The 26,545-nt window shown below is 51.2% G+C and overlaps 10 protein-coding genes across 10 annotated transcripts; 4 read left to right on the plus strand and 6 right to left on the minus strand.

Annotated features, from left to right (window-relative positions):
- Positions 1 to 116: 116 nt before the first annotated feature.
- On the minus strand, positions 117 to 2,276 carry M438DRAFT_371277 (P-loop containing nucleoside triphosphate hydrolase protein; the record flags this gene model as incomplete). Its single annotated transcript, XM_029908249.1, has 2 exons — positions 117 to 1,917; positions 2,173 to 2,276. 2 exons carry the CDS (start codon positions 2,274 to 2,276, stop codon positions 117 to 119), a joined length of 1,905 nt encoding a protein of 634 aa, XP_029764512.1.
- A 950-nt stretch (positions 2,277 to 3,226) lies between these two features.
- On the minus strand, positions 3,227 to 4,118 carry M438DRAFT_265383 (class I glutamine amidotransferase-like protein; the record flags this gene model as incomplete). The annotated part of the gene is made up of 2 exons (XM_029900022.1): positions 3,227 to 3,750; positions 3,797 to 4,118. 2 exons carry the CDS (start codon positions 4,116 to 4,118, stop codon positions 3,227 to 3,229), a joined length of 846 nt encoding a protein of 281 aa, XP_029764513.1.
- Positions 4,119 to 5,330: 1,212 nt separating this feature from the next.
- M438DRAFT_341939 (WD40 repeat-like protein) lies at positions 5,331 to 7,655 on the minus strand. Its single transcript, XM_029904627.1, has one exon. It carries the CDS (start codon positions 7,597 to 7,599, stop codon positions 5,563 to 5,565), a length of 2,037 nt encoding a protein of 678 aa, XP_029764514.1. The 5' UTR covers positions 7,600 to 7,655; the 3' UTR covers positions 5,331 to 5,562.
- A 172-nt stretch (positions 7,656 to 7,827) lies between these two features.
- On the plus strand, positions 7,828 to 13,529 carry M438DRAFT_341940 (nucleic acid-binding protein). Its single transcript, XM_029904628.1, has one exon. The coding sequence runs from the start codon at positions 7,844 to 7,846 to the stop codon at positions 13,226 to 13,228; it is 5,385 nt and encodes a 1,794-aa protein (XP_029764515.1). The 5' UTR covers positions 7,828 to 7,843; the 3' UTR covers positions 13,229 to 13,529.
- Positions 13,530 to 13,752: 223 nt separating this feature from the next.
- On the minus strand, positions 13,753 to 15,113 carry M438DRAFT_351616 (uncharacterized protein; the record flags this gene model as incomplete). Its single annotated transcript, XM_029906732.1, has 2 exons — positions 13,753 to 14,958; positions 15,096 to 15,113. The coding sequence occupies 2 exons, from the start codon at positions 15,111 to 15,113 to the stop codon at positions 13,753 to 13,755; spliced, it is 1,224 nt and encodes a 407-aa protein (XP_029764516.1).
- Positions 15,114 to 16,238: 1,125 nt separating this feature from the next.
- On the plus strand, positions 16,239 to 17,074 carry M438DRAFT_331253 (uncharacterized protein; the record flags this gene model as incomplete). The annotated part of the gene is made up of 3 exons (XM_029903391.1): positions 16,239 to 16,358; positions 16,412 to 16,687; positions 16,745 to 17,074. The coding sequence occupies 3 exons, from the start codon at positions 16,239 to 16,241 to the stop codon at positions 17,072 to 17,074; spliced, it is 726 nt and encodes a 241-aa protein (XP_029764517.1).
- Positions 17,075 to 17,672: 598 nt separating this feature from the next.
- M438DRAFT_394042 (choline dehydrogenase) lies at positions 17,673 to 19,783 on the minus strand. The gene is made up of 3 exons (XM_029909148.1): positions 18,793 to 19,783; positions 18,327 to 18,732; positions 17,673 to 18,266 (listed from the first exon to the last, which is right to left on the minus strand). The coding sequence occupies exons 1-3, from the start codon at positions 19,731 to 19,733 to the stop codon at positions 17,805 to 17,807; spliced, it is 1,809 nt and encodes a 602-aa protein (XP_029764518.1). The 5' UTR covers positions 19,734 to 19,783; the 3' UTR covers positions 17,673 to 17,804.
- A 1,150-nt stretch (positions 19,784 to 20,933) lies between these two features.
- Positions 20,934 to 22,937, plus strand: M438DRAFT_265922 (uncharacterized protein; the record flags this gene model as incomplete). Its single annotated transcript, XM_029900062.1, has 2 exons — positions 20,934 to 21,807; positions 21,862 to 22,937. The coding sequence occupies 2 exons, from the start codon at positions 20,934 to 20,936 to the stop codon at positions 22,935 to 22,937; spliced, it is 1,950 nt and encodes a 649-aa protein (XP_029764519.1).
- A 291-nt stretch (positions 22,938 to 23,228) lies between these two features.
- Positions 23,229 to 23,691, minus strand: M438DRAFT_331256 (Sm-like ribonucleo protein; the record flags this gene model as incomplete). Its single annotated transcript, XM_029903392.1, has 4 exons — positions 23,229 to 23,266; positions 23,327 to 23,363; positions 23,417 to 23,506; positions 23,566 to 23,691. 4 exons carry the CDS (start codon positions 23,689 to 23,691, stop codon positions 23,229 to 23,231), a joined length of 291 nt encoding a protein of 96 aa, XP_029764520.1.
- A 381-nt stretch (positions 23,692 to 24,072) lies between these two features.
- On the plus strand, positions 24,073 to 26,054 carry M438DRAFT_394044 (uncharacterized protein). The gene has a single exon (XM_029909149.1). It carries the CDS (start codon positions 24,325 to 24,327, stop codon positions 25,915 to 25,917), a length of 1,593 nt encoding a protein of 530 aa, XP_029764521.1. The 5' UTR covers positions 24,073 to 24,324; the 3' UTR covers positions 25,918 to 26,054.
- Positions 26,055 to 26,545: the final 491 nt, after the last annotated feature.

Genomic DNA, 26,545 nt, shown 5'->3' on the forward strand with positions numbered 1-26,545 from the left:
TGGTCATTGCCACTCTTGATTGTCATCTCTAGCTACCCATTGAACCTCGAGTGCTGTGCATGTGTGCAAAAGAACCCGTTTTTCTCTTGATGTTCCATTCCCTGAGCCCGCTATGTTCACTCCTTGTTGCCAACCAGATCTCTCTCAAAGTCCATCTGAATCTCAATGACCTGCTCCAAAGTTTCAAGGTCCAACTTCTTCTCGTCGTAGCGAGCGAGACTGCCAGCAGTTCTGACGATACCCTTGATCTGGCGACCGTTCAACTCGTGAACAGCCAATCTGTCAAGTGTAGCATCGTCGTGAACGCCTTCGGCCTTGCTGAGAAAGTTGTGCCAGATCTGCTTGCGTGAAGACTGATCGAGGTTACCGTACTTGAGAGGGACTTGGATTCTGGACTTGAAAGCATCGTCGAAAGTGTCGACGCGGTTTGAAGTGAGGAAGAGAATACCCTGGTAGTACTCAAGGACGCGCAAGAAGATCGAGACGAGAGCGTTACGCTCCATATCGTGAAGCGAGCGACGCTCCAGAAAGACGTCAGCTTCATCAATGAGAAGAACTGCACGCCAGGTTGATGCCATGTCGAGGATGTTGGTCAGTCTCTCATCCAGTGTTACACTGTCGGTTCCAAGGTCACCTGATGATACCACGTAGAGAGGTCTCTTGCAACGCTCAGCCACGCACTCGGCTGTCAACGTTTTGCCCACACCAGGTGGGCCATGTAGAACCATGATCAACCCTTTTCCCTTGTTTTTGATAATGTCATCAAAGTCGTTCTTGTCAGAGATATGCTCAGTCACCAGCGCCTGAACGAGCTTCTTTTGGCGCCTTTCGAGAACCAGCTGGTCAAAGCAGTCCTCGTTCCATTTGACTGGGCTCAACTCGTCAACGAACATATCAATCCACTTCTTGTGAGTGAACGAGAAGCCGTGCACCAAGGCGGAAGCGAGGAGGCATTGTTCATCCGTCAGTGGCTTGAAGACCTGCTTCTTCGAGGGCACAAGCTCGGTATCTCTTGCCTGACTGTCGTCGTCGCTATCATACAGGTCGTCTGAATCGTAGCGTTCGTCATCGGAGTCGTCGACCGTGATCTTCTCGTCGTCAAAGTCATATACCGATTTGGCTAGCTCAGGGTTGAGACGGTGGTGAGTCGCGCAATCGACTACGACGCGCTCGTTGATGTGTACACGGTTGGTGTCGTAACTGCCCGTTCTAGAATTGTAGACGTGTTCCAAAGCGATGGCAGAGTGCTCGGCGAAGTGAATTCCGGCGTAGCCTTCGAAACGACGACCGCGTGTTATAAGACGCTTCTCGACACCATTAATGTTGGGGAAGTAGGCGCGAGGTACCACGTCGAGTTTGTTGATCGAAACGGCGCCCAAGTAGGCATCAATAGTCATGCCCTCATTGCGAAATCCGAATTTCTTGCCATCAAAGTCCACTTTCTGGAGTGTGATAGCCATGCAAGGTCTCTGGCCACATCGGTAACCAGAGTCGACAATGCGGAAGGCCTGGACTTGGCCAAGAACGCGAGCGAATGCAATGGTCTTGGGCTTGAAAATGGTCCACAGATGTTGGTAGTTCATTACATGCTGCTCACGGAGGTTCTCGGCTTCCTTGATGGTCTCACCGAATTCCTCCTCGATGTGGTCGACGAGGACCTGGAAGTGTGTTGCGGCCTCAGAACCGGCTTCGAAGTTCTTGCCATGCTCTTTGATTTCGTCGTAGTAGTGGTAGAGCATGCGGCATGGCTGTGTCAGAGAGATATCCTTTGTGTCAAGACTGACGCCGGGGTAGGAGCCGACCGCCTCCTTCAGGAGGTCCTTGAGGTGTTGCGAATTGATCTGAACAACTACCTTTTGAACCTCCTTGCCATCCTGCGACATGTACCTGGTTACACAAAGAGCATACTTCTTCCACCTGGGAAGCAGCGTTAGCCATTGTTCCTCAACTCCGTCACACAGCTCTACAAGACTTGGGCTGCAGGAAGGCACAAAGTTATTGATTTCCTGATAGTCTCCACAGAGAGCCGAGCCGAGCTTGACTCTCACTGGATACTTCCCGGATTTCAACAACTTTGTGCATTTCTATAGTTGAAATGGCGAGTGGAAGTATCGCAGAGAACCGGTATCTGACGTGCTCAAGCATTCATCTTTCGAAAGAGTGTACACTTACCAGTCAACTTGCTCAGGCAAAGCCTTGTCCTCAACGGTTTCGGCATAATACCACTGGTGTTTCTCGCTGTACTTGCGATCCAGGTGCTTCAATTCGGCTTTCATAGGCTCTGCGGCGTCGACCTTCTTCTTGGGGTCCATCTCTGTGTCACCTTTCGTCTTGCCATTGGTTTCAGTGGTAGTTTCTGGCTGATCTTCGACTTCTGATTCATGCTCTGACTCCGAGCGGTCTTCGGTCACTTCGCCGATACGTGAAGGCGCCATGATACTGTGGAGAGTTATTAGGTTTGAAAGTGGTTGAGATGTAATGGTGGTTGTGGTAGAGAGGTAAGAGAGCAAGGAAGGATGGAGGTCAAGAACAGGTGACTGAAGGTGATGTCTTTTGGTGTGGTGAAAGCGACTTCCGAGTCTCTTGTAGGAAGGAGGTGAAAAGAGTCTTGTTTTGAGGAAGGAACGATGAGGGAATGAAGTAAACTCGAGCCAGCGCAAGCCTCACTTATAAGTAAGGCGAGGCTGGTGGTGAGGCTATGTTGGCAAGAGCATATGCGGTGTCTCGATCAGCCAGCGGATGGTTGCCTAATTGGGTCGCGATCCTTCGGTGAACAGACCAATAAGCTGCCTACAGGTAGCGCGACTTCTGCATCTGCGACTCCTGCTACTTCTGCCTAATATTTTGTGGGGAATATATCATTCAAACGAAAACGATTACTCACATTTGAGTGGTAAAGGCCGCGGTGTCGCGTTGGATCATATGGCGAGCCGCGCTGTGTGTCAAAAATGAGAGACTACGTTCTATTCTGCAGACTCTTGCAAACCTGTAACATAGTAGGGGTTTAGCTGCATGTTGCAACTGTCTGGTTGACAACTTGAATATGGAGGCTCTCATTGCAGGGTCTCGGCTCTGGTAACAACTTTGGGCGTTGTGACACACACTCTTCGGAATCTAGTGGAGATCATATCGAGTGAGTTCACAACGCTCGATATATAATTAAGTATCTGTTTGATCATGAGGCAGGACATTCTTTATCGCAGTTCGTCCAGTTTGGCTTGATCAATCAAGGAATATCGTTGTCATCGCCGTGGAACAAACGCAAAATCGATGCAGCAACCACCTCACCGTCATGTTCCATATCGGCTGTCTCTTTTGCAGCCTCGGCGTGGTCTAGGTCTTTGAGACTACCACTCTCAACACGCAGCTCTATTTGTCGCTTGACCATGTCTTCATCAAAGCCTAGATGACCTTGAGAAGTGAATAGGCGGTCTTTGATATAGATTCCTTGGACAGCTGTGTGTTCCGAGCTTCCCCAAACGTGGACTTTTTGGTCGTCCTTGAGCAGATCAGTGGACTTTGATGAAGGCGGTTCTACAACGTGGTCCTGGTGCATCTGATGTAGTCGTAGCTTCTCGTTGTTTGTTCTGAAAAGTTGCTTTCCTATGTCACTGAGGTCGAGATGGGTGTGCGAGAGTTCCCACTTGCCACCAGGTACCGTGTCGACCTTGGCTCCGAGCATGCGACAGAGGATCTGATGACCAAAGCAGACTCCTGAAAAGCGGATGTCGGGACGATGTTGCCAGAGATCTGTCCATGTCAGCACATGGCTGGTACTATCTTCTGGAGGGCTTACCTTGTAACAGCTTCATGAGCTTCAAAATCCACTCGTCGTCACCGTGAGCGTCGAACATACTTCCCGTAATCAGGATGGCATGTACGTCTTTCAGGTCATCCACCGAGGGCACCTTTCCACCTTTTGGCTCTACAACGAATTTCATCGCCGTCTCAATGCCTAGCGGAGGATCGTGGTTGTCACCAGCGATCTTGAACAACTTGTCGAAGACTTGTCCAAATGATCCCTTTTCTCTTTCGGTGTCAGGATGCGGTTCGTCCGTCTCGAACACCATCATCCTGACTTTGTTGGGCGCCTCAGAGCCGGAGAATTTGTCGTGCATGATGCTGGTGAATTCTGTGTAATGTCTTGTCTGGTGATACGCAATGCGATTGCTAGGTGATTGTGGAGCTGATTTGGTGACCTTTCCAGCAAAAGTACTGTTATGAAATTGGCGACTCAAAGATGAGGGAAATTGGATTCGAACACGAATTGCGCAGCGAGAAAACATATACGACATGGGGTGCTACAGACGTGAGAGAGCCGCATCACGGTTTTAACGACTTACATAGCCATCGAGGTATTTCTAACTTTTGGCCGCACGTCATCACTCTAGATGTGGAACGTGGATGCCAGTACGTAAAGGCCAAGACCGTTGCGGCTTGGTATGGAGTCGCTAGCCAGATGGAGGGATGATATAGCTCTTGAAGTTGGTATTGATTCTCGGCGGTGTCACTGCAGCCCGTCAAGGAGTTGTTCACGATGTCGTAGGTAAGCGCAGGCTTGGTCTTTGCCTCGTGATGTGGTTGGATCGAGTCGACGACCGTGGGCGCGTTCTGCGCTGCTGGAGACGCGTGCGAGGCATGTTCAAACGCGTGTGGCCTTGATGAAGAATGAGACTCGGACTACGTGTGGGTGGAGAAAGACAGAAGTACGAAGGTCAAGAGAATATCTAAAAGCTGTTGCTCGTGTCTGATAAAGAAGATAGATGGTGATAGGGTAGCCGGCTCCTGGATGAGGGGCTGTTGGGCACAAATTCCCAACGACCGCCTCGTTCTCATCATTGATAAACCATGCCTATCCCGAACACACCGAATAACATTGGCTTTCATGTTGAAATAATGCTCAGTAACCTAATTGAGACAGAAGAGATATAGTCTAGTACTATATAGTTGTTCACAAAGACAGCATTTTATTGCGAGTCATTCTTCGAGAATTGCGGTCTTAAACTAAGCAGTTTGTGGATGTCTTTTAGATTGACGCGATGCTTAATCATGTTTTTCTGGATTGTCGCCCACACTGCCCATGTATCGATATGAGACTCGACAGATATATGTATCGTGTCGATATTGTGCCCTTTATAATATCAACCACGAGATAAAACATGTATTGCTGCCTTGACGACAAGAAAACTGCTCGAGACACTGGTTATGGGGAGCACCCTGCTCAGATTTTGGGCATCCATCGAAATGTTATGCGGCCTTATGAAATGTGTATTCAGGTGTGTGCACAAATATGTAAATGTGACTATGAAAAGCACCCGGAGATGTTGATTGAGGATGAGTGATTTGGCTTGTGATGCCATGTCTTTCTTCAACTATCTAACATTTCTATCTATAAAGCAAGAGAGAGCTATCTCCATCGCTACGCTGTGCCATTTTGGCTGTGGGTATCCTTTGTCCAAACCGGGACAGACAAGTAAAGCAAAAGCAAGTCATAACAATCCATCATCGAACAATCGCCGCAACGACCTCTATTACCCTGATCGGAACGTGCATCCTTCACCATCATCCTTCTTCCTCATCATATCCTTCGACATCAGCCCATCCCCATCCCCAGCGAGCGCCTTGGCCCTCACCGCAAATCCTCATGCCTTTTGCAGCATTACGATCGTTGTCACGCCAGCATCGTGCGGTGAAGTCATCACCCAGTGTGACAAGCTCGCCCTCGGTGCTCCAAGCCAAGCCGGTGACCTCGGATCTACCATGAGCTCGAATCAACGCAGTGCCTTGATTGTAAATAGGCAGTGATGTGTCCTCCAACTTTGCAGCAGACCCAGTTCGAGAGCGGGGACCAGATGCTCCGTCCTGTTCAATAATGGGAGTAGAGGTACCCGAGCTGGGTTGTGGAGACTTCTTCTTCAGGAAGGCCTCGTCAGTAGGGAACAAGACAGCGCAGCCCTCTCGACTGCCAACAGCGAGCATTTCAGGGTGCGAAGATGTGGCAGGGCGCAAGGCGGACTTGACGTAGAAGGATGTGGACTTGAACATGGGGTGACGGAAACCATACAGGGGTCCGTTACCGGAAAGACCCTGTCGAGGCCGGAACCACTTGGATGCTTGTGTGTTGGAGGAAGGCTCATACTCAGGCGCGGAGCCCATAATGAGGTGGTTGGTGGAGTAAGCGTAAACAGTGCTGTCACGGCAGAGTGCATAGAAGCGGCTACCATCACCGCTCAGTGCCAGACTACTAATGCCGAACTGACGGTGCTTGAAATGGGCCTCAGGCTCGCGAGTACTAGACACAGGCACTGATGGTCCGTTCCGACGAGAAGTGTATTTGCCTCGAAGATCCCACAGCTTGACACTGGCATTTGCTTCGGTTGCCGTCAGCAGCAAGTGAGAGCGTGAATCAGATAGGAAGGACAAAGCAGTGACAGAGATATCCGAGCGGCGAGACTCTTGTTGCAAGCCGTGTGCATCACGCATACTGTTGACAGAGCTGGCATACGTGACAGTGTTTGCCCGCCGAGCGGAGTTCACCATGCTGTTACCGGGCTCGAAGCTGACAGCATAGTCAACGACAGGAGCATCCTGACCGCGACAACGTAAGTCCCAGATCATGACGCTGCCATCGCGACTTGAGGTAGCGACAATACTGTCGTTGCCAGGCTGGAAGCGAACCTGTTTGACAGAAGATGTGTGGCTATGCATAACGTAGCGAGTTTGCTGAGTGTGCATGTCGACGATGCGAGAAGTCTGATCGCCCGAGGCCGATGCAAAAAGGTAGTCATCGGATGAGAAGGCCAAGTCCATGATGGCGTTGTGGTGAGGCTTGAAGGATACGTGGTGTTGAGAGAAAGAGTTGTCTGCGTAGGCCGAATCTATCAGCCTGACGCCACCCTCCTCATCGCCGATAGCAACGAGCGAGTTGGTGTTGCAACGAGCAACGCAGAAAGGTAGGGCCTGGCCGCGATAGTTGTGGCAGTCTTCAGGACGAGTATAGTAATCTGCAGTTTGAGCATGCCAATCAGGGACACAGTGGTCGTTGATCCTGCCACGACCAACGCCTCTGGCACCACCGAAGCTTCGTTGGAGAATGCGGCCACTTGTACCAAAATCTCGTAGACGTGTTATGGGAGCTGGAAAATGCTTTTCTTCCTCGGCCTCTTCGTCTTCGTCTTCCTCTTCAATGTCCGAGTCGTCGAAATCATAGTCAATGCGGTGGGAAAGGTTCGAGGGGACGTGGTAATCGAGTGGTCGCAAGGGTGACGAGTCAAGAGGTTGGACGGGCGAGCTCTCGGGAGTGGGTAGTATCTTTCTCTTCTTTCGTGGCGTCTCGAATCGGGGGAGGTCATGGAAGCCAGTGAACTTGACTTGATTGACGGCATTCTTGGTAATGTCTTTTAGTCTCTTGGAAGACTTCGAGCCTGTGGTGGAACGTGTTGTGATGGGGGTGAAGAACCTCGTGAAGCGTCGAGGAGTGATGGAGGGCTGCCCTCTGGGTTTACTGCTCACAGCCGTCGAGGATGGGGCGGCTGTGGGAGATGTGGGTAAATCGACATTGCTGCTCTGTGGAGAACACAGCATATCCATGTTAGACATGGTGCAGAGACAGAGACAGCGATATCAATACTCGAGCGAAGATGGACGGAGATGGGTGGTCCAACGCCACGATGTCGAAATACGCGTTGTGAGACGCGCCGCGTTTCTTTCAATCAATTTACTGCCCCGGAAATGTCGGCGTTTATTTTTGCCAAGGCCGACAAGTTTTCCAGCAAGCTCCAGATTTTTTGGGAAGGCGAGATAAATTCGTTTTTTATACATTTCCGTGGTCGAATATCTCGCCATGGCTCCCATTAAACGAAAGGCTCAGACCGAGGAGCGCGATGTGAAGCGCTCCAAGCCTGATGCTTCTGGAACCGCTCCGATCAAGAAGAGGCAACCCACCGAGTCCAAGGAACAGGGCGACAGAAATCCCGTCAAGGCCTCAATCCTGTCACAAGAAGAGCGCGCTTTCCCCCGTGGTGGCGCAAGTGTCTTGACTCCTCTGGAACACAAGCAGATCAAGATCCAGGCCGAACGCGATGTTCTTTTCGAGCAATCTGGAGGCAAGAAGCAAAAGCCCGACAACTACTCCGACGACGACGACGAGGACGCCGACGCTGGAGCCGACTCTGGTGCTGCACCCAAGAAGAAGAGAAAGACAAAGGCCGATAAAAGAGCTGCTAAGGCTGCTGAAGACGACAAGCCTCAGATCAAGATCCACGGTCTGAGTTACAAGAACATCACCGTTGGCACTCTGGTGCTGGGACAAGTTACCGACATCACATCCCGCGATGTTGCCCTCGCACTACCCAACAACCTCACAGGATTCATCCCCTTGACGGCCATCTCAGAAAAGGTCAACCAAAAGATCGAGGCTCTGCTGGCTCAGGCCGACGAAGATGTCAAGGACGAGAGCGAAGACGAAGACGACGACGATCTTGATCTCAAGTCGCTTTTCCACGTTGGTCAATGGCTCCGAGCCATTGTCACCTCTACCGCCGACGAGACTGCTGTCAACGGACTGCGCAAGTCAAAGAAGAGAATCGAATTGTCCGTCGACCCGAAACAAGCAAACATTGGCCTCGACTCCTCAAACCTCCCCGTACACTCGACGCTACAAGCCTCGGTCCGCAGTGTAGAAGACCATGGTCTGGTCATGGATTTGGGCCTGGACGACGAGTCTGTCAGAGGTTTCGTCTCAAAGAAAGAGCTGGGAAAGATTTTCGACATCTCCAAGATTCACGAGGGCCAGGTCATGCTCTGTGTTGTGACTGGTAAGGCTTCGGATAACAAGGTTATCAAGTTGGCTCCTGATTTCACAAAGATGGGCGACATCAACAAGCACTGCCTTTCCGACGCTCCCACCATCGATGCTTTCCTCCCCGGTACCGCTGTTGAGGTTTTGGTAACCGAGTCAAGCCGTGGAGGAATTGCTACCAAGGTCATGGGAATGCTCGATGCGACTGCAGATGTCATCCACTCGGGTGCTGGTGCTCGTGTGGACGACGTTTCGAAGAAGTACAAGATTGGCTCAAAGGTCAAGGCCCGTGTCATCTGCACTTTCCACTCTGCCGAGAACAAGAAGCTCGGTATCTCTTTCCTCGACCATGTCAAGACCTTCAAGGCGTTTGCCCTTAGCAGCGAGAAGAAGGCCGACAAGATCGGTCCTTCCTCGATTGTTGAAGATGCCCAGGTTGTGCACGTTGAGCCTGCTATGGGTCTCTTCCTCAAGCTTTCTGGTTCCTCAAATCCCGGCTTCGCTCACATTTCCAGAATCTCTGACAAGAAAATCGACAACCTTTCAGAAACCATTGGCCAGTATAAGCTCGAATCCACCCACCGCGCCAGAGTTCTTGGCTTCAACCCTATCGATGCTGTGTACAATGTATCTCTCGAGCAGAAGATCCTGGACCAGCCTTTCCTCCGTATTGAGGATGTCGAGGTTGGCCAAACAGTCAAGGCAACTGTCATGAAGATCATCCTGGGAGCTAAGGGAGTCACCGGTGTCCTTGTCCAGCTTGCTGACGGCATTGACGGTCTCGTTCCTGAGTCACACATGTCCGATGTGAAGTTGCAACACCCCGAGAAGAAGTTCAGAGAAGGTTTCCCCGTCACTGCTCGTGTCCTGACAGTCGATCCCGAGAAGAACCAAATCCGTTTGACCCTGAAGAAGACTCTCGTTAACACTGAAGCCAAGATCTGGAAGTCATACGAGGACATCAACGTCGGAGACGAAGCCCCTGGTACTATCATCAACATCAAGCCCAATGGTGCCGTCGTTCAGTTCTACGGTAAGGTTAGAGCATGGCTCCCCGTGGCTGAGATGAGCGAGGCCTACATTTCAGATCCCTCCCAACACTTTAGACAAGGCCAAACAGTCATGGTCCACGCCCTTTCTGTCGATGCAGAGGCCGAAGAGCTCAAGGTTTCCTGTAAGGATGCCTCTGCTTTCGGAAAGGACGAGGAGTCTGCTTGGAACGAGCTGAAAGAGGGTCAACTCATCAACGCATCTGTCACAGAAGTTACTGGTGAGAGCGTCATGCTTGATCTGGAGGGCTCAAACCTCAAGGGTACGCTCCGCCTGACTCACCTTACCGACGGATCCGAGGCCAAGAACAAGTCAACCATGAAGCAGATTAGAGTCGGTCAAAAGCTGAACGAGCTTGTTGTGGTAGAGAAGTTGAACAGAAGACACTTGGTCATCCTGAGCAACAAGCCCAGCTTGGTCAAGGCCGCCAGCTCCAAGACTTTGGTCAGCCAGTTCAAGAGTCTTTCGCAAGGCCAGGAAGTTGCTGGTTTCGTACGCAACATCACCCCCGATGGTGTCTTTGTTGAGTTCGCTGCTGGTCTGGTCGGTTTCATGCCCAAGACCCAGATTACACAGGAGAAGCTCGCACTGCCCGCTTTCGGTCTGCGCAAGGATCAATCTATCACCACCAGAGTTCTTTCCGTTAACCAGGAGTCCAAGCGCTTTGTTCTGACTATTCGCCCCGAGGAGAAGAAGGAAGAGAAGCCTCAGACTGCTGTCCCTACCACTGTCACCAACCCCGTCGATGGAGTTTCCACCTCGTTGACCGACTTCACCCTGGGTAAAGAAACTCAGGCACGCATTGTCTCCATCAAGGACACTCAGCTCAACGTTCTGCTCGCCGACAACATCCAAGGTCGCATTGATGTTTCCGAGGTCTTCAACAGCTGGGAAGACATCAAGGACAGAAAGAAGCCTCTTCAAAAGTTCAAGGCCAAGCAGGTTCTTCCTGTCAAGGTTCTCGGTATCCACGACGCCCGTAACCACCGTTTCCTGCCTATCACCCACCGCCACTCCCGTGTTCCCGTTCTCGAGCTTACTGCTAAGACCAACACTTCATTGAAGTCTGAATCTGATGTTTTGACCCTTGACCAAGTCAAGGTCGACTCCACCTGGATTGCCTACGTCAACAACATTGGCGACAAGTGCCTGTGGGCTAACTTGTCACCCAACGTCCGTGGTCGTATTGATCTTCTTGACGTCTCGGATGATGTCTCTCTCCTCCAGGATATCCCCAAGAACTTCCCTGTTGGCTCTGCCATCCGCGTCAAGGTCAAGAGCGTTAATGCCGCCGCTAACCGCTTGGATCTTGTTGCAGCATCCGCTGCCTCATCTGCTCCAGTTACTCTCAAGACTCTTACTGAAGGTCAGATCCTCGCTGGAAAGGTCACCAAGGTCAGCGAGCGTAACGTTATTGTTCAGCTGAGCGACTCCGTCTCTGGTATTGTTACTTTGACCGAGCTGTCTGATGACTTCACCGAGGCCAACCCTACAACACACAGCAGAGGTGACATTGTACGTGTCTGCGTCTCTGCCGTTGACGCACCCAACAAGCGTGTCTACCTCAGTATGCGTCCTTCCAAGGTTCTGAGTTCAGCACTGCCCGTTGAGGATCGTCAAATTACCTCCATCCCTCAATTGGTTGTCAACGATGTCGTCCGCGGTTTTGTCAAGGCTGTCACCGAGAAGGGTGTCATTGTCAACCTCGGTCCTCGTATCGATGCTTTCGTTCGTATCTCCGACCTGTCGGACTCGTTCGTCAAGGAATGGAAGTCAGCTGTTGAGATCGACCAGCTTGTTAAGGGCAAGATCCTGCAGGTTGACGCAAACCTGAACCATGTCCAGATGAGTCTGAAGCAGTCTCACGTTGACAAGGATTATGTTCCCGCCAACTCTTTCGCCGACCTCAAGGTCGGTCAATTTGTCACTGGTAAGGTGAGAAAGGTTGAGGACTTCGGTGTCTTCATCGATGTCGACAACACCATCCCTCGTGTTAGTGGTCTGTGTCATAAGAGTCAGATTGCCGACTCTGCTGTCGAGGATGTCAAGAAGCTGTATGATGCTGGTGATCTCGTCAAGGCCAAGGTCTTGCACATCGACACCGAGAAGCGCCGTATCAGTTTCGGTCTCAAAGCATCATACTTCAAGGACCTTGAAAGCGATGAGGAGATGGAGGATGACGATGAAGAAGATGAGTCTGAAGGTGAAGGTGTTCCTCTTGCTGACGACTCGGAGTCTGACGATGGTGTCGACATTGATATGTCCAACGTCCAAGACATGGAGAGTGAAGAAGAGGCCGCCTCGGACGAAGAGATGAGCGAAGACGAAGCACCCACATCCCGCAAGTCCATCCTCGGCGGTCTTACCACCTCTGGGTTCGACTGGAACGGTGCTGCCGCTCTCGACAACGATGGCGCCATCTCCGATGCCGAAGAAGCCTCTGCACCCCTCAAGAAGCGCAAGCGCAAGGCCGCCATTCAAGTCGACCAGACCGGCGACCTCGATGCCAATGGCCCTCAGTCTGTCGCCGACTTCGAACGCATGCTGCTCACCTCCCCCTCCGACTCCTCCCTCTGGATCCAATACATGGCCTTCCAACTCGGCCTCTCCGAAGTCCAAAAGGCCCGTGATATCGGCCAACGTGCCCTCCGCACCATCCACCTCCGTGAACAGGACGAGAAGCAGAACATCTGGGTCGCACTCTTGAACTTGGAAGTTGCCTACGGCGACGCCGACTCGGTCGAGTCGACCTTCAAGGAATCCTGCAAGGTTCAAGATAGCTTCACCATGCACGAAAAGCTCGCCGCCATCTACACATCCTCCGGTGACTTCCGCGCCGCCGAGAAGATCTTCGACCAAATGGCTTCCACCAAGTCTTTCCGTCCTAACCCCAACCTCTGGCTCAATTACGCCACTTTCTTGTTTGAGAAGAGAAATGCGGCATCTCAAGCTCGCGCATTGCTCCCTCGTGCGCTGCAATCGGTGGCTTCCCACGACCACCGCAATCTGACTGCCAAATTCGCCGCTCTCGAATTCCGCACTAGCACAGGCGAACCAGAGCGCGCCCGCACAATCTTCGAATCCATGCTCACACAATGGACGAAATGGACACAAGGATGGGACATGTGGTGTGACCTCGAACGCAGCCTCTCCAAAACCTCTGGCAAAAAGGAAGATGTCGAGCGCGTACGCGGTCTCTTCGAGCGCATGGCAAACGGCAAGATGAAGAAACGTCGTGCCAGATTTGTTTTCAAGAGATGGTTGGAATTCGAGGAGGAGCAAGGTGATGCTAAACATGTTGATGCTGTAAAGGCTAGAGCAAAGGCTTTTGTCGAGAAGATGCAGAATGGTGGTGAGGATGAGGACATGGAGGATTAGATGTTGAAGGTATCGAAAATCATGGCGTTTTCTTTTTTGGGAGCTTGGGCTTGTTTATACCTTTTCTACATTACACTATTTCTTATTGTCAGTTGTTTTTCAGCGCGAAAAGCATTCTTCATTTCATCCATGTGTTGAGTCGTCTTTTGTATGTGAGAGAGACAAGTCCTGAGTACTGTGGAAAGTACGATCATGTGTTTCAAACTTGGCAAGGCTCCACGTGAAGAGTGAATGAATGATTCAGAAAGAGGAGAAAGATGACCAAACTGTATTGACATTATAATTGGTAACCAGTAACGAAGAAAGACAACAGAAAACATGATCCGCCTTCGACCTCTATGATGGCCAACCATACTCCGAGAAGCATGTCTCCACCCCAGTAACATTTCGCCGAGGTAATGCATGCCGCCGACCTTGCGCCAAGTAACCATAAGAATGAGAGAAAACATCATGCGCTGTAAGATAGATATAAACTTCAACGCCGTCATGAGAGAACGAGCTGTGTGTGCTGAGTCGAGAGGCTTCTAGACTCTGGTGGTGAACAAGTCAGGAGTGTGGGTGTCCATGGCCTCCTCAGTCAAAGCAAAACCGCCTTCAACTGCAACTTCTGAGCCGAAGCTGGACTCGCTTGACATGGAAAGGGAAGACGCCATATCGAGCGGATGGCCAGAATAGAACTCGGGGTCAGTCATGGCCTTGTGCGAGTGCTGTGCCCTGAGACCCTGAATGTCTTGGTCGCATCCAGGCAGAGGACTGTAGGATGTAGTGGTGGGGATTGTAGGAAGACTGATGGAAGAGCTTGTAGTGTGCGAATGAGAAGGCGACTCGTCGTCAATCATGGATGGGCGACGGCGTGGAGGTGATGCGGAGGGGACCAGTCTGATTGTGGAACGGGGTGTCTGCGCATGGCGAGGTTCTCTGAGGGTGATGAAGGCCATATCGTTTCCGACGCGTTGCGAGTAGTTGTCTTCGCCTTCTTGTGTACAGGTTGAGAAGGCATCGCCACAGCTCTCGTTATCGTAGTCCTCATCGGTAGAGAAGCCGTCGCTCGTGTAGCCCGATGATGGAGAATGGGTAGGCGATTCGTAGGGCGATTCGGCCCAGCGATGAGGAGAGACAACAGTAACGGGAGGATGCAGACCGAGCAGCATCATGTAGTTTGCGTCCTTGACGGGAAGGCCTCCAGTCAGCTCATACTTGTCGATGGGTCTGACCTCATCCTCAAAGACGGCTTCGAATGACATCCAGCAACGCTCTTTGTGCATAGGGCGACATCGTTGACAGACCTTGAACTCGCAGCGAACATCATCTGGCACGCTAGCTGATGGGCGAGCCAAGGGGTCGAGGCTTTCCTCGTCCAGCCCACGTGAGAGTGCGGTCGTTCCCTCGATGATATGTTGCACGTGTTGCTTCTGGCGAATGATGAGTTGCAATTGGTCGTTCGTGTAGCCACCTTGCTCAAACTGTTTGATGTGAGACTCGCTCAGACCCTTTTGACGAAGCTCCTCTCCAGCAGGTGTGATGGGATGCTTCAGTGATTTGACAAAAGAGTAGTCTCCCACTTCAGGGGTATCTGAAGTACAGTAATAGAGCCAGCCGTAGGGCGAGTGATGACGGCATGTATCGCATGCCCAGCTTCCGTAGAGGCGCTCCATTCTGATGTGAGTGCAGGCACTGACACAGTACGCTGGAGTGCGGCGGTTAGACTGTGCGACAGGTGTATCGCCAACCTGCAATACATGATTAGTCGTTGACGATCTCAAGGTTGCAGACACTCATGGTTGCGTATAGATCGACGGGTCAAGAAATGAGTGCAGGCTTGGAAGGGACAAAAGGAGTAACCGTGATTGTGGTTTGGTAAACATACGGATGTGATCACGCTCATGTTGAAGAAAGCGTGCGATGGTTGTCGATGGTTCGTGTGAAAGAGTACGTAAAAGGATAGGTGTGTCGACGCCGAGAGAAATGGAAGAGTTCGACAGAGACACGGGTGTTGGTGGGTGATAAAAGAAGTGAGCGACTCGAGCGAACTCGCGCTCGCTTGCTCTGGCTTGGAGTGTTGAAAAGTGAACGAAGCAGGCAGGCACGCGGTGAAGGAAAGCTCGTCTCAGTCAAGTACAATTGATCTCTCGCGTTGAGATGAGGCAAGAAGGTTGGATGCATCTTTCACGAGCGAATTGAGAGCAGACCAAATCGTCGAGGTTGGATCAGGGACCTAGACATGTTTTAAGAAAATCACGGCAATTTGGTACAAGCAGTGCAACCTGCAAGGTGCGTCTTGCCGGAGCAAGCACACCTGATTCAGGGTTAGAGTACCATAATACCTCGAACAGAATCCATTGAAGAGGTTGATGGGAGAGTAACACGGTTGAGATGTAGAAGCTTTTCCCCCGCCTTTGTGCTATGGTCCTGACCAGGAATGGTCGGCCTTTGGGTCGGTCTTTGGGTCGGGAAGTCGCAGTGTTCGAGCGCTGCGGGAAGCGACCTCTTGTCCAACAGTAACTTCGTGGATTACAGGTCGGTTGGACATGGCGAGCCTTGGGGGAAGCTCTCGGCGATATGGACATAGTTCGTGCCTGAGGCGAAGAGGACCATAGACCAATCTCCGTGTGTGCCAAAATCCGTCACTTGTAGCCATCCCCCGCGGCCCACACCTGGAGTCTTCCGGCCTGTAGAGATGCACAATGTTTCTTCAGATTGGCATAGTCGTCCAAAGAGAAGCGCTGACTGTCGTGCTTTCAGTGAAGGCTATCCCTAACAAAGCTCACTTCTACAGGTGTGAAGTGACAAAATGACAGACGGCAAGTGCAAGCGCTGTCGGAGCCCCGCGAACTGCGCACAGACAACCTCGGTATTCGGTTCAAGATAACCCCCGGAGGAGGCCGCTGCCTGTCGCGTCCCCCAGAGGTTTGTATCTCTTGTGTTTTGTTAGGCCGGCCCAGCCATCTGGTTTGTCAGTCTTCTTCTGTCGTGCACTTTTCTGTGCAGCAAACCCACAACAACTTGCAACATGTCGTCGGTCAAATTCGACGTCAAGGAGACGGTAGCCAGCGTGACTGGCAAGCAGGACCTTGCGAATGAGGTCGGCAATGCAATCACCAAAGGTGCTGGTGCTGGCGGCTACCTGGCTGTAAGTCCTGTCAATGCGACTTAATGCGACCATGACTGACTGGTCTGGTATAGGCCTACTTGCGCCACCTGCAAACCAACCCTCTTCGCACCAAGATGATCACTTCGGGCTCGCTCTCTGGTGCTCAAGAAATCCTCGCCTCATGGATCGCCAAAGACCGCAACAAGAACGGTCACTATTTCACCTCGCGTGTGCCCAAGATGGCCCTCTACGGTGCCTTTGTCAGCGCTCCTCTTGGCCACGTTCTCATCAACATCCTGCAGAAGGCTTTCGCTGGCAGGACCAGTTTGAAGGCTAAGATCTTGCAGATCCTCGCCAGCAACCTGATCGTACGCTTGCCCGCCGAACTTGTACCTTCACGCTTGTCTTACTGACCCCATCCACAGATCTCTCCTATCCAGAACACCATCTACCTCTCCGCCATGGCCATCATCGCTGGCGCCCGTACTTTCCACCAAGTCCGCGCCACCGTTCGTGCTGGCCTCCTCCCCGTCATGAAGGTCAGCTGGTGCACCTCTCCCCTGGCTCTGGCTTTCGCACAGAAGTTCCTGCCCCAAGAGACATGGGTGCCCTTCTTCAACATCATCAGCTTCATCATTGGTACTTACATCAATGCTCACACCAAGAAGAAGCGTCTGGCTGCTTTGAGAAAGAAGCACTACGGTGACTCCAGAAGCACTGGTCGTCCTGAGGACGAGAGACGTCCCAACTTCTAGATGCACATTCGAATGCATCTCAGTGGTGTTCTCTACATCACATCTGGTTTCATGTCGAAGGGGAAAAGCATGGCAAGAGATGCAGCCGCTCAAGCTTCACCCGATGATGTCTTTTTCTCGCACGATTTACTATGCATATATCCAACTAGCCGCGCTCATAAGTCAACTGTTTCTACCTCGATTCCACCTCTTGATTCCAAGCTGCAATTGCATCTTAAGCTACCCTTCAATGCGCTACCAACTAACTCGCACCTTCCATGCTGAGCCGTGAGTTGTGCAATTGGGTCGTCTACCATCATGCATACTGATTGATCTAACCTGGCTCCGGACTCGTCAAGGCATGCCCACAGAGAACTGTTTTGGAACAATATTGTTTTTTCAAGCATTGTCTAACATCAATGGGGTTGTGGTCTAGTGGTATGACATCTTCTTAGCATTGCTCTTCTCGAGCATTACTGAGTGGAGAAGGTTCTGGGTTCGATTCCCAGCTACTCCAAAGCTGATCTTTTGCTTTTTGGTCCCAGTAGCCATCACTTATCATGATCGTGTTTTCGTTGATCTGTGTGGCTGCAAAGTTTTGGAGCTGAGAATGTCCGGTGTAACCAAATTTTTACCATTATAGTCTGGCTTTGTCTGTTTACATTGGCAGGACCGCGGAAAAAGAAAAAGCGCATGTCAGGTATCACGCAATCCCAACAAACGCCCTCTGATATTCCATTTCATCTCAAATTCAGCTCCATGGCTTTCCCTTGCCAATCTCACAATCAGCCAAGATGTCCTCCGCTGCCTTCTCCGCCAGAGCATAGATAGTACTAGTAGGATTACCATTAAGCTCCAACGGAATAACACTCGCATCAGCAATCCTCAACCCTTGCACACCGTACACTCTGAACTTCGTATCCACCACACCGCCCCAGTCGCGTCTACGCATACCTGCGGAACCCACAGCGTGCCAGACCGGCGCCAGCGATGCTCGGTAGAATGCTGTCCATTGAGCCAATGAAGCGTTGGCAGGAACATTCGAATAGCCTGGTAATATCTCAACGGTAGCGGAAGGACCGAGAGCGGCTTGCACCTCAGGAGAGGCGAAAATTTTGCGTTGGATCTGAGAGAGGCGTTGCATGACCATGATGTCCCAAGGCAGTTGCATGAAGTTGGGATTCAAGTTTGGTCTCGAAGGGTCGGAAGAAGACTAAGAGAGGGTGTTAGCTTCAAAGGTCATGTTCAGAGAGGCCGGGATGCGAATGCTTACATGAACTGTGCCTGTAGAGAGGGGTAAGGTTACCCAGTGGTTGCCACCGAAGACTTGGAAGATCATTGCGCCGATTGCTACTCCTTTTTTGAAAAAGGTGTCTGCTCTTAGTCGTAGTATTTGTTCTTGTGCTTGAACGGAAATGGCACCGCCACTCGCTTCGGACAAAATTCGTGCATAGGAGGGGATGTCTTTGTAGAGCTGCGCAGCGACAGTGTCAAGGTCGTCCTCGAATACATCGGCGGCAGTCAAAGAAGCTGTGAGAGGTCTTGCGTTCCAACCTATGGTCAATGACTCTAATGTGAAGTTAGGGTTGACGATGACGTTCAATAGCCACTGGTCCTGAAGGTGGGCTCCTACACCAGGAAGGTCGACCTTTAATGTGACGGAAATGTTGCGCAGAACACTGTGCCGAGTTAGTATGTCCCTCACTAAAATACGAGTCCAATCGGACAAGTATACTTACGAGGGGTTGCCAACCCCCGATCGCTCGAGGAGGCCGGGGGTCCTGTATGTGCCAGCCGAAAGGATGACTTCGCGCTTGGAGCGAAGAAACTGTTTCTTTCCAGAAGGTAATATAACGTTGACGCCTTTGGCCACCACGGCTTTTCTAGGACCATGATGCGCTCCAACACCATCCAAATTAACGTCCAAGGCAGTAGTGTTCGTAAACGCATGCAGATTTGGGCGACTGATGACAGGTAAAACGTAAGACCTGGCCGAATCAGATCTAATGTTGACGACTGTGTCCTTCTCAAGCGGGAACAAGCCGAGTCCGGCAGTGTCTCCAGAGTTGGGATCGAGATTCCATGAGAACCCGAGAGACTGCCAGCTTGAGTTCAATGCACGTCCATAGCCAGTTGTACTAAGATCATTGCCCCAGCCTACTTTGACTGGGCCGTTGAAACCATGGAAACTGGCCTCATAAGAAGTATCAAGAAGGGCCTCAGGGTCGGTAGGGAGTTGTAGGTGCTCACTCTTCTTGAAGTAAGGCAGCAGATTGTCCCAGGTCAACCCGGGATTACCCAAAGCTGACCATGAGTCCACCTCATCAGCCGTGGGTCGAAGGTATACCATGCCGTTGAGAGTACTTGAGCCACCAAGATCACGTCCTGCATGATAGAGGAGGGTCGAATTGTTGGCATAGACTTGCGGAGTTGTTGTATACTGCCAATCGAGCTCCGTGTTCCATGCAGGTCCACCAGGACTTACAGAAAGGACTCGGGAGTCGTTGAAGACTGTAGGTCCGGCTTCGATGAGGGCAACCGAGATGGATGGGTTCGCTGACAAACGGTTGGCTAGGACGCAACCAGCTGTGCCACCGCCCACAATAATGTAGTCATACTCAAAACCTGCATAAGCTGCAGAGTAGAAAGCAGATAGGATAATGAGTCTGGAGAAAGCCATGATGGACGAACTGACCGAGAAGACCTGATCATTCACTTACGCAGCAGGAGACACCGGAATATATAAGCCTGGAAACTCACTTTGTGCCTAAAGCGCAGGGGTAAAATCCTTCGTAGCAGAAAGAAGGCGTGGGACCGGTGATCAAAGGTCGCCAATCATGCTAGAATGTGCATTCAACATAAGCGAACACTTTGCATGTCTCAATCCATAAGCCGCAAGCACATCAGCAGGTCGCTTGCGGGATACTTGAGGTTCTGCATCTTAGCGAGGGAGCTGCATTCCATCTGCAATGGAAATGCAGCTAGTAACCTGCAGCAGTTCGTGTAACAGAGGAATCGCTGTGTAGGGCACCCACCGCGATAGATATGTTATTAATATTGAGGCATCTCTGCCAGAGTTCGAAAACAAAGCCGAGTATGAAACGTGCCATACTCTACCGACATTCTTCAAGCCGTGCTGACTGCGTGGTAGATCGTTCGGATGTGGATTGCGTGGTGAGGGGTGACCCGGCAGAGCTTCGGGCAGGACGGTCTTCTGTTGCTCCAACTGCACAACCATACATACTGCGGTGAGTCAAATGTGTAAGGCGACTCATTCATGTTGATTCGAATGTCTCTCGAGAGTAAAACAATGATCCAGTGACATGATGTTAGGCTTTTTGGCTGGAGAAATAGCTCCGTTTGCAAGAGACGCATGATCAGTTGAAAGGCTGCTGGCTGCTCGAGAATCCGTGTAGCGGCGAATTCACCCGAATGTCAAATTGGCAGGAAAGAATTCAAGTCTCGCATAGAGGGATGTTGATGTCGTCAAGAGGAATTGACTCGAAAATCAGAAGGGCAAGAGAATCCAAGACGACGCCAAGCTGGACTTCGGCGTGCTCGCTCTTGCCAAACGCGTGGCCATCGATCTGCCTAAACTACTCACCTGTAATTCTGTAGACATAAAAATGCCGGCGTTGAGTCGACGTCCTCTGAGTCTCGAGCAGTGCTGAAACGCATTGTTTCTTCCTCATACCAGGGACTTGACTGCCTATGGTACGCGAAGGAACCGCGTCTACAAGCGCCCATCAGGCAACCTGCGAGGCTGCACGACTGAATCATTGAAACCGAACGACAAATCTGTAATCAACTTCTTATTTCTTCAGCAAGTGTAACAGACTTTTCTTCATATTCAAACAAGTACCCCCACCAGTTTTACAGGATGGCAGAACAAGACGGCAATACGAGTATTGCGGCACGCATCGCCGCCTTGAAGTTGGACCAAGTAGGTCGGCAACCTGGTGCAAAGGCAGCTGCTCCCACAGTACCAAAAAAGAGATCGGAAATCCCATCGAGACAACAGACGACCAATGTGCCTCCTGTTGGAGTTCACGTATCTGCAGCCGATGCAGGCCACGATATTGGAAACCAGCCTTCCGCGGGTGAAATGAGTGGAGTAGTTGAGCGTGCTCCTCCGACGATTCCAAACAGGCCAGCCAGAAGTACTGCACCTAAACTACCACCGAGACAACCATCTGGACCATCTCCGCAGCTACCACCCAGGAGGCCATCGGAAATACCCTCAAACTTTTCCGGAAGGCCGGATATCAGTAGGAAGCAATCAACTGAATCCGTGACATCAACTAGGTCGTCAATCTCGACGGCATCCACTCGGACTGGTCTGAGCTCCGCGACGAGCAACTCTGGACCGCTCTATACAATTCGAGCACCCTCGTTCGATGCATCATCGCTTCCCCCTTTGCCTCCTAAGAGAGCACCTAGTCTACCAGAACGTGGTCCTGTTTTGCAGCAAAGCAAGTCATCACCCAATGTCCTGCCTGCCGTACAGGAGCCTGCGCGACCTCAACTACCCTCTAGGCCTCAATTGCCCTCAAGAAATCCTTCGTCCTCTCAGAGCGTAGCAGAACAGAGCACTGTTAAATCTGCGGCTCCTAAAAGGTCCGCGCTGTCTTTGGGCTTTAACAACACCGCCAAACCACCTCCAGTCCCAGATGCAAGACCGGGATCTGACGCCCCACCACCAATTCCTGCATCTTCTCGACCAGATCTCTCCAAGTTGTTAGCATCCAAGCCAAGTACTACTGCCAATGGAGCCACAAGCAGCGCAGCGGTACCAGTAGCATCAACAGCTCCAGGCCAAGGATCTTGCCTGAAATGTCGAGATTTCTTCATTGTTGATGCCCACGCCGCACGATTTCCACGACAATCGATACCATCTCAAGATCTTGGCTGGCTTGCTCAATCGCTGACGTCCCCCTTCCCATCATTGACCGACAAAGCTCGAGCAATCTTTGTTTGGCTACACCATAACATTGACTATAATACTCATGCTCTGTTCACCAACACTGTCAAAGGCTCAACCCCAGCTTCGACATTGGCCACTGGTCTCGCTGTTTGTGAGGGCTATGCTGGTTTGTTTACCGCACTTGCATCAAAAGCTGGACTTGAGAGCATGGTTGTCGGAGGTCATGGAAAAGGCCTTGGATTCGAGGCAATAGGTCCCGGGGCTCCACTGCCTGCTGAGGATGCAACAGGTCATGCCTGGAATGTGGTTAAAATCGACAACGGTCAGTGGAAGTTGATCGATCCTTGCTGGGGAGCTGGTCATGTCAATGGTTGGGGCAAGCCCTACGAGAGATCATTCCATCCTATCCATTTCATCGGCAGCAACGAAGAGTTTGGCCGCAGCCATTTCCCGAGCGACAAGAACCGTTTCTACAGAAGTGATGGCAGACAAACGATCACCTGGGCGGAATACCTACTAGGTGACACAAATGGTCAAGCTCCTGTACAGACATTTGGAAACATGACAACCGAGGAGGGCATTGACGAGAACTCAGTCTCACCAAGGATTAAACAGATTTCGGTTAACGACCCGCAATCTTACATCCGCTTCCAATTCAACAAAGTCTGCCCTCACTGGGACAACGAGCGGAACGGAAAAGGCAAGCACTACTTGTACCTAATCTTTTTGCCTGAAGGTAATGGCAGACCGGCGCGTGAAGTTCCTCTACAGACCAATGGATATTTCTGGTGGGTCGATGTACGCCCCAGTGAGCTCGGACAAGCAGGCCAGGAGATCAAGCTGGGCACAGTAACCACATGGAAAGGCCGGGACGGTAGAGGAATGGTGGAGAGCGATTACAACAAACAGGGTGGATTTGCGGGTGCCTATGCCTTTGCTGCCAGGTGGGAGCTTGTGTAATCAGCATTGTTTCCCTCTTAGATACCCCTCTATCTTTCCCCTTGGTCTCTTTAGCAAGGAGTTGGAATATAGCGACGAGTGCGCGGTGAATCAAAGAAACCAGAACGTGTGTTTATTGAATACGGTCATAGCTGTATATCGGCTTTTTCATTGGGCATGGAGCCTCGTCTCTTACTTGTTGACCCAGTGCCAGAGATGAATCGTCGTTGATCAATCGTTCGTTCTCGTGTGCTAGAGTCTCATGGTCGGAGTGCTCGCGCTTATTGTATCGTCGTGAGGGGTGGGTTGTGGCTATTGTGCTTGAGGTGAGATCAAGACTACCGAGTCTCCTGTGGGCAATGTGTGAGTTGCGAACGTCCAGGGTTCGGGTGTTGATACAGATTGCGTACCTCTTACGAACAGCATCTCAGACTGCTTCTTGAGTGTCTGACAAGGTCGTTAGCATGCAGTTCCAACTGGGAGGCTCCAGAGTGTCGTACCCTCACGCTCTCGGTCTCGTCATCGTCGTCAATAACGTAGATGGTCTCTTCGACCTCTCCAAGAACCAGGTTGCAATGGCTGTCGTATGCCTGTCCAGACGTGTTAGTCGATCGGTATGCGCCAAAGTATAGAAGACAGTTCATCGTACGTGGAGTCTGCCTTGCAATTCGCGGTCGCCGCGCAGCTTGACAAAGACGATCTCGTTGAGTGAAAGGCGCACAAGATCCAACGGCTCGATCACCGGGTTGGCGGTGTTGTCTTCGACATCGGCCATTTGCGCATCAAGGTTGTGTTTTTTTGTGCTTGATTGTCTCCAACTCGTCCGATGATGCTGGTGTCGCGAAGCTGCTGGACGCTCGCCGGTCTTGGCGGTCGGCGTCGATGCTCGCAGCCCGGCCTTGGCTGATTCGCGACTTCCACTCGGCCCTTGCTTTAGATTCACCGGGGAAGGTTCGAGCCGCTTCACTAGCTCCACATGGCGCGAAACGGGCCAGCAATGAGGGTGTTCGCGAGGCTGAAGTCTTCTTTCAAGTCGGGTCTTCTGTCTTCCTCTTGCCCATTCCAGAGATACAGTGGAATACATCCCGCTGCTTTCCACACTGGAAACTACTCATCATCAGCACAATGTGAGAATCGCATCTCTGGAAGGTTTCGTCAAATCGCAAGCCACAATCGTATTGTCTGGAGATCGTTGTCTCAAGATCATGGCCCTGCCACCTCAGACAGAGTGGACTTGGAGGCCGAAGATCAGGACTTCATACATGGACGCAAAGACGTTCACGACTTCCATGACAGGATCCAATGCTTATTGTTACGCAAAGATTATCACGGATTGATCAAGTTGTTCAGTGCCACAGAGGATAACCTGAAGTTCATTCAGAGCGTTCCGGAAAACACTTTCACTGAGATGTTGGCCCATTTGCAGCCAAAAAACACCCTAGAATGGGCAACTATACCGTACTCACAATTGAGCCCCGCGATGGTCCAGCAGTTGCACCTCCCGTCTGCGGACAGTCTTATCAGAGAGCATCTTCTCAATGCAATTCAGATCCTCGACAGACGCAATAAGTCCGGTAAGACTTTGAGCGTCACCGACTACAGTCTTATACTCGGGTTTGCGCGCTGGATTGGTCAGAGAGATGTCGCAGAGTCGTTTTGGAGAGCCATGGAGACCGACCATGTCGTACCGGACCTTAAATGTTACAACAACTATTTGGGAGCCATCGTCTCACATCTCCGTCATGAGCCATATGCCAGCCACAGCCGCCGTTTGACTGCTTTCAGAGTCGAAGCGCGCTCCAAGCCGAGCCCGAACGCGAGACACGCAGCTTACAAAATTGGTGACGGAGGCATCAAACAGGAAGTCATGAGTTTCCACCGTGAGATGATACAAAACGATGTTGTGCCAGATGAAGAGACGTTCCGTCTTCTCATACTTGGGGTTGCTCGCGAAGGTGACCTTGATACTGTCAAGAAGATCCTTAGACAAGTGTGGAGAATTGACGTTGATGGTATTGTCGATGGTCTTGAAGATGGATATTCAGAGAAAGAGCTTGATATGTCGCCCACATCCCCGCTCTATCCGACTCCATTCTTGGTTTATGCCATCGCACATGCTTTCGGTATCAACAACGATATTCCCACGGCTCTTCGACTGGTGGACCATGTCTCGAGAACCTACAAGGTTGAGGTTTTCGATCATGTGTGGCACGAACTGTTCAACTGGACATTTGTTCTTTCTTTGCCTCGTCAAGCATCAAGAAGAGAACATGCTTATTTACCGAAGGCCAGCGTACAGAAGATCTGGGAAGTGATGCGGAACAAGCCTTACAACGTGCGTCCGACTATGAGCATGTACAACAAGCTGATCAAGAGCCTCTTCATACAACAGAGAACTCGAGACATGTGGCATTACATGTGCGAGGCACTGCCTCTGTTCGAAGACATGCGCATCAAAACTCGAGACTTGAGCAAGGCGTTGCGTAAAGCACTCAGACAACCTCGGCATGAGATCTATACGGCTCAGCCAGTCGGCCAGCTCCATGAGGACTACATGCATAGTCGAGTAGTCCAGAAGACGTCTCGTCTATGGCTCAAACGCTGGGTACGTCTGCTGCTCGCAAGCATGCACTCATGGCGCAAGGTCGACAAAGACCTATTCTGGAGCACCATTCAAATACCCAAGGTCATTCTCGAATGGAAAGAGTTTATGCCTAGCAAGGTGTGGTATGATATTCCTGGAGGCAGGGTAGGCATCATCCTTCGTTCTGGCGAGGAGAAGGAAATTTATCAGGAGAAGACCATGGATATTATGGATGCAAACGACAAGGTTCTGGGCAATAATAGCCTGCTTCCTGCACAGGATGGCAATCGCTACGTGCTGACACGCCGTCAGCAAAAGGCGGCTACTAAACGTGGTCGTGTCACCTTGAATCAGCAGGTTAAGGCCGAGAAGGATTCAACAGGCCAAAAGCTCCAGCCTGAGATTGACGATGAATGATCACACAGAGGAAGCGAGCAGTATAATGATGGAAACGGGGACCGACAGCATCGCCAGGAGTTCAAGGAAACAGTATGAATAGCCCCGCATGAGATATGCAGTATGATTAACAAGAATTAACGATATGAAGACGAAGGAAATAATAGTCTCTCAATCACAAGTCAGCGACGAAAGAATTTACCGGTGAAGCAGACGATCGAGGATGTTGTAGATCCCCGCGCGGGGTGTCTTGTCTCTTGGCCGGTGGTGGCTGTGACCGGCAGGTGGTCGAAGCACGCAACCCCGTTTCTATTGCTGTCTGTGTTGGGTTTCGAGTGAACAATGCGACAACGAAGATGGAGGCAGTCAGGCAAGGAAGAACAGACAAGCAGTGAGGCCATTCGATAAGCAAAGTAATGGGCAATACGATGAACCATAGGCCGTTGGACGGCAGGTCACAGGAATGGGCCAAAAGTTAGTTTTAAAAAAGGTAGGGTTGGTTGCGCGTTCGTCCCCATTCAACGTCACCACTGTCGAGCAAGCCACGTTCTAAGACCCTCGCGATTCGCGGGCACCGGGGCCATTGTTAGACATTGGCGCCGCGCCGCAACAATTACTTTGTTCTCTTTCTCACTGCCTGACACCATGT

The sequence above is a fragment of the Aureobasidium pullulans genome (genome assembly GCF_000721785.1).
Source record: "Aureobasidium pullulans EXF-150 unplaced genomic scaffold scaffold_2, whole genome shotgun sequence".
NCBI lineage: Eukaryota > Fungi > Ascomycota > Dothideomycetes > Dothideales > Saccotheciaceae > Aureobasidium > Aureobasidium pullulans.

What these genes read in the sequence shown, in the direction of transcription:
- M438DRAFT_341939 (XM_029904627.1), bottom strand. Translation starts at nt 7,599, where the DNA reads ATGTCTAACATGGATATGCTGTGTTCTCCACAGAGCAGCAATGTCGAT.
- M438DRAFT_341940 (XM_029904628.1), top strand. Translation starts at nt 7,844, where the DNA reads ATGGCTCCCATTAAACGAAAGGCTCAGACCGAGGAGCGCGATGTGAAG.
- M438DRAFT_394042 (XM_029909148.1), bottom strand. Translation starts at nt 19,733, where the DNA reads ATGGCTTTCTCCAGACTCATTATCCTATCTGCTTTCTACTCTGCAGCT. An exon ending in TCGGGGGTTGGCAACCCCTC is followed by an intron (nt 18,733 to 18,792) that starts GTAAGTATACTT and finishes AACTCGGCACAG; the next exon opens with TGTTCTGCGCAACATTTCCG. An exon ending in TCTCTACAGGCACAGTTCAT is followed by an intron (nt 18,267 to 18,326) that starts GTAAGCATTCGC and finishes ACCCTCTCTTAG; the next exon opens with TCTTCTTCCGACCCTTCGAG.
- M438DRAFT_394044 (XM_029909149.1), top strand. Translation starts at nt 24,325, where the DNA reads ATGTTGGCCCATTTGCAGCCAAAAAACACCCTAGAATGGGCAACTATA.